Source organism: Camelina sativa, chromosome 2, assembly GCF_000633955.1.
Source record: "Camelina sativa cultivar DH55 chromosome 2, Cs, whole genome shotgun sequence".
Classification (NCBI taxonomy): domain Eukaryota; kingdom Viridiplantae; phylum Streptophyta; class Magnoliopsida; order Brassicales; family Brassicaceae; genus Camelina; species Camelina sativa.
The window spans coordinates 8646785-8652763 of NC_025686.1; the positions used below are offsets into that span (position 1 = coordinate 8646785).

A 5979-nucleotide genomic window follows, 5' to 3' on the forward strand; every position below is an offset into this window, starting at 1 on the left:
GACAAAAAGAAACCACCGAAGATATTTTCAAATCAAGTAAAAAGTACCAAAAGCATATAAAACGTTTGAACTCTTTTAAATCAAAGGTCGAGGTAACACCCAACCCAACTGAAACTTCCAAACCTGAAGAAACTCTAAACCGCTAACTAGAAAACTTCAATCAACAACCATTTGTTTTGTTCCCACTCGCCTTTCCCTCCGTGGCTTTTATAGAGCTCGGAGCTTAACTTGGTCAGACGGAGTAGAATCATCCGCTTTCCAATCATCAATCATCAATCATCAATCTTGTGTTTGCCGCCTTCTGCTCACACCTCTGCTTCGAACCCACCGGTTCCTTGTGAGAATAGTGCGAAGTCCCCGGCTTGAGATGGCTGGAGCAAAACGTGGTTGTATACGACTCATGTCAAATCCTGCAAGTGATCCCAGCTCGAAGAATCCACCTTCAATACCATCATCTGACTCACTGTCTTCGTCGTCATCATCATACTCATCATTGTACGGCTCCAGCACATAGTCTCCAAATACCACAGCCCCAGGTGTCGACGACATGACTGTGCTGATTACATCACTCCTCTCCCTCTCAACTTCAAGCTTCTTCCATTTCTCCTCAAGCACAGGGTCTATGGCTCTTGGGTTGGATCTCGGATGTACTGCCTTGACATGCTTTTTGAGCTGTCTATAGCTTCCATAAAACGAGCAGTTATCTTTCATGCATGACCTTTTCTTAGAATTCAGATACTTCCGATCCTTTTCCACAACAGTCCAACCTTTCACCTGACCCCTACAGAGCGGGCACAATAGCTCCGGCGGTTTGTCACTTTTCTCATCCTTCGCATAGGCCTTTTTGTACTGCTCTAAACAATTTGAGAAACGACTTCCCGTGGCACACATGCAAGGACGGCATCCTTTGTGGTAAGATGAGCAAAGGAGGACGACCGAGTTGTGAGGAACCTCAAGACAGACAGGGCATGTCACACCTTTCCAAGGTTTTCTTTTCAGAGCCTTCACATATCCCTTTTCCTGGTTTCCTTTGTTTAAATCTTTTTTAAATTTAATATCTTTCAGAGGGGCGGGTGGAAACCGAGTTAATGATGCCTGTTCCTTAGTTCTCCCCATCTGCTAATTGAATCCACAGCAAAAATGATTATCAGATATATTAAAAAAAAAATTGAATTCACTTCACAAGACGCTTCTCAGCAATCAACAATTTTATGCAAATTAACAACTGACAAACAGAGGACGCGCATCAACTGATCCATGACAATATTGTTGTAACCTAAGAGTTTTTTTGTTTCTAATAGATTCCGGTAAACTGGTGAACTGAAAGGGTATCGAGCAGAACCAGCATATTCTCACAAAGACGGTACTAACAGGGAAGAACATAGTCTAAGGTGTTTCACATTTTTTATTGTGATCCAAGAACTAACTTTCGGAAATGATAAAACCTCACACTGTAATGATAATACCACAAGAAGCAGAAACTAATCCAAGATCATATCTTAAAGTGTCCCATGTTTAAAGAAACGCAAGAATCCTGAATCCTCCTTAGTCCAAAAAAAACGAAATAGAGAACTTTTTTCCATGGGAAAAGCCCCAAAAAACAAATTTGGAAGCCAAAGAAGGAACACAGTTCTAAATGATTTTTTTTTTTGTAAATAAAGCATCCTTACCTTGCCCTACACACCATCCTACCCAACCCCAACCCCAACACATCTTGCCAGCAGCTTTATCGGCGGGAAAAACACCCACAACTTTTGAGGTTCTCGCCGACAACATTGGCTCAGACTCTACAGGATTTTCCTGCCGAGGAACTTCAAACAAAATAAGTTTTCAATAATACTGAACATAACTATAGGCAAGTGAAGGAAAGATATCCACTAGCTACGAAACGCCCTAATTCGATATGTGTTTCCAATTAAAGGAAGCATAAATTAAAACCAATATTATAAACAAATTTCAATTAAGTATGAGAATAATTAACAAGGTAATCTCAGCGAAAGAAGAACAAACATTTGAAGTCTGGAAACCAAAACCGAAATAGAACCAACTCAACTAAGGAAGGCCTCGTATGTCTCTCTCTATAAGAATACCCAAAACTAGACTCGTTACTCCTCCTTTGCAACTACAAGGGGAAGTGCTCAGTGAGGTCTCTAGACTATGACCTCAACATGAAATCAACATAAACACTACACAGAGGAAGAACTATAGCCATAACCAAGACAAAAAATTGACCCACGATATGCTAATAAAAATAGTCCAAGTCACTCATAGACCAGAATTAAGATGTCTAGAACAAATCACAAAGAAGAATAAGTATGAGCAATTGCCATGTACAAAATTCAAAGCATCAAAATGATACATAGTTCCAATGCACCAAGGTGCTATCCAAATCCAAACATCACGAATATAAATCACACTCCAACACAACAAAGTGCTAAATCCAAACTCCAATTTGTGCTAAAATTTCCTTTGATACATCTAAATGCTCATTCATTTATATATTTTGAAGTAAAATCGATCCAATGTTCCACGAATCAAGAATCAAATTCCAACTTTTCAAGGAAAAACAAAACCCAACACATCAATTAGACCACACAACATAGAGCCCACCACATACGAACCTAACTTCTCTCCTTGGACCAAAACCAAAATTATAGTCAAGATTGATAACATTTTCAACTTTCGATCTTATGTATTCTTAATCAAGAGTGGTGAAAACAACAAAGTCGAAGCATTTTTCAAACATAAACACAAGCACGAAAGAGAGTAAACTGTTACCAAGATTTGATTTTTTTTTTAATATATAAATTTGCAATCAGAGAAGAGACAAAAGCAGAACCATTAAGGCCAAAGAACAGTAGAAATGATAAAGCGAGAAAACCCAATAACTCAAATCGGGAACCCTAATTCAGATAAATCTCAGAGCAAAGATCGGAATCGCAAGAGATTTAACTTCAATAGAAACAGATCCGACATCGTAAGAGATCGAATAGGTTAGAAAATGGAGCTTACCAGGCGATGAGGGTTGCTGTGGTTATGGAGATAACGGAGGAGACGGCCCTAAGCGGCGGTCTCAGCGGTGGCGATAAATGTGACCTGACGGCGAGAGCTTAATGTTTGTTTATAAGATCCCAATCCTTAGTTCGGTGTCGTTTAGAAATAATGTTACAGGCCCATTAATTACTTCAAGGCCTAATACTCGGGTTTCATACATTTACTTGGTTTGTTAACCAAATAATTTTAAATTTTATCTATGATTTTGATAATTTTAAATGAATTTAAGAAAAAAATTGTAAATTAAAAAGCCCAACACAAAAATGAGTTTATGAATTGTTTGTTCACTCAAGTAATAAAGTGCAACTAAGCCGTGCTAGAGCACATATTGAAATTCCTTTTATTTATATTATAATTTTTATATAAAATATAATTTATGTGATTGTTTTTAAAAGGAAAAATACTTAGGTTCACTTCCCTAGGGGTGAACCTCTCCATTCACCCCCTTTTCTCTCAGCCAATCAGAATCTTCCATCTAATATTTCATTTAAAAAATAAATTAAAATTAAATTAAAAAGCAATTCAAATTAAGGAAACAAATTCTGTATACTTTTAATTAAGGAAATTTAAATATTGGCTTGGTTTAGATTTTTAAAATTAGAATAAAATTATATGTCGGTTTGGGTTTACAAATGAAGTGGTTAGGGTTTAGATTTTACAACTAAAACGAAATTATATGTCGGTTTGGGTTTACAAATGAGGTGGTTAGGGTTTAGATTTTACAATTAGAATGAAATTATATGTCGGTTTGGGTACAAATGAGATGGTTAGAGTTTAGATTTTACAAGTAGAACAAAATTATACGTCGGTTTGGGTTCACAAATGAGATGTTAGGGTTTAGATTTCACGATTAGAACAAAATTATATGTCGGTTTGGGTTCACAAATGAGATGGTTAGGGTTTAGATTTTACAAGTAGAACGAAATTATATATCGGTTTGGGTTCACAAATGAGATGGTTAGGATTTAGATTTTATATATGTCGGTTTGGGTTTATTAAAGAAGGGTTTAAATTTTTTTAATTTTATAATAATATATACAGATTTTATTTCCTTATTTTATAAGGGGGTGAATGGAGAGGTTCACCCCTAGGGGTGAACCCAAGTATTGTTCTTTTAAAAGTTGTTGTGAATATAATATTATGCAATAAAATCATATGCTACATATGAGAACTTGAAATTCTTTTGAGATTTTGTAGCTAGTATAATAGAAAATCACTCTTAATCCGCGGAAGAGTGATTAATTTTTGAGATTTTGTTGCCTATATATGGTTAATTAAATATTCTGTGAATATTTTATTTTATTTTTTTGGAATATCCTTTTTCAGAAGATCTGAAATCGAGATTTAACTAATGGTTATAACCCATATAACCTATAACCTATCAAATAATTAATCTTATAACCCATATTGTATAGTCTACAAAAAAAAGGTTATGTACTTCTGTTTTATTATATAGGGGATATTATGTTTGGTAGTGTTTTTGGGTGAAATTCCCATAAATACCACTAATTTGGGGTTTTTACTCTGAAATATCATTATTAGTTTTAATTTCCAAAAATACTATTAAAATATAATTTTTTCCAAAAATACCATAAAATTAAAACTTACTTTTTAAACTTTCAAAACTAAATACTAAATCATAAAACTATATATCTTTCTATATATATATTTTTTTGATATAAATTAATGATATATATTTTTTTGAACTATATATCAAAAAAAAAAAACACTAAACCCTACTCCTAAAAACTATATATATTTATATATATATATATATATATATATATATTTTTACAACAAATATATCTAACCTAATTGATATATTTAACCTAATTGACAACAAATATATCTAACCTAATTGACAACCCGTGCTAGAGCACATATTGAAATCGATTCTCAATTTCCCCAATTCACAAATCCTAATTGATCTAACCTTAATCAAACATGATATCTTCGATGACGAGAAGATTCCATATCTCTTTTTGTTATATACAAGAAGAACGGTCGACCAGGATTTTCTTCAGTTCTCGATGTAAAGATCGTTATACCGGTTCCACAAACACACTTCAATGGTACTCCACGGTCGAACGAAGCTACCACCGATGTCTCTGAGCTAGAACTCATCTTGTCAACTCGAAGAAGAAGAGAGAAATCAAAGAAGAAAAGAGAAATTGAAGAAAAAAAGATAAATTGAGATCGATTAGGGTTTGTGAATGGGGAAACTGAGAATCGATTTCTTAATTTGGGGGGTTTCAGAGTGTTATAAACATCGTCGTTTTGCTATTAATGGATCTCGTTAACGGATAATATTATCAATTAATTAACCCCATTTAATTTCTCCGTTTGATCACTTAATGTTGTGCCCTAAAAGACTAGGTCAACGAGAGTTTGCGATTTATTTGGAAGTCGACAAATAATTGATGTTTTTTCCACCAAAAGCAGAGTTCGGGCTTTAAATCAACGAAAATGTAGACTTGGGGATTTTAATGACATTTTTCCCTTATACAAATTGCCATCTTTCTATATAACATTGAATTGAGGCCATATGATACATATTTATGTGAATTCAGGCCATATGATACACATTGAATTGAGGCCATATGATACATATCTCTGTGTATTTAATATTGATAAATATTAAATAAACATACATGTTATGGCTGAGTTATGTACTTCGTACGGCTGAGTTATATACTTTGTACGACTGAGTTATGTACTTGGTATGGTTTTGTTTGGTCTTTCGTGTCGTGCCTCGATATTACAAAAAGTGTTGTTGGAGAAACAATAAATTTATAAAGTTAGTTTTTTCACAATATATTATACAAAATAATTAAAATATTGAACTCAAAATTCAAATAAAAAATAATAAAAAATTCCGACGAAGTGACTAAGTGATAGCTGAGTTATTGACTTATGAAATATTTG

At 34.1% G+C, this 5979-nt stretch overlaps 1 protein-coding gene across 4 annotated transcripts; it reads right to left on the reverse strand.

Annotated features, from left to right (window-relative positions):
* LOC109124784 lies at positions 1-3140 on the reverse strand. Of its 4 annotated transcripts, none has more exons than XM_010438247.2 (3): positions 3013-3140; positions 1671-1800; positions 1-1116 (listed from the first exon to the last, which is right to left on the reverse strand). In XM_010438247.2, the coding sequence occupies exon 3, from the start codon at positions 1114-1116 to the stop codon at positions 280-282; it is 837 nt and encodes a 278-aa protein (XP_010436549.1). In that variant the 5' UTR covers positions 1671-1800; positions 3013-3140; the 3' UTR covers positions 1-279. The 4 variants fall into 4 exon arrangements, with proteins under 4 accessions (XP_010436549.1, XP_010436545.1, XP_010436557.1 ...); XM_010438243.2 differs by having other exon boundaries at positions 1671-1811; XM_010438255.2 differs by lacking the exon at positions 1671-1800 and having other exon boundaries at positions 1-1119.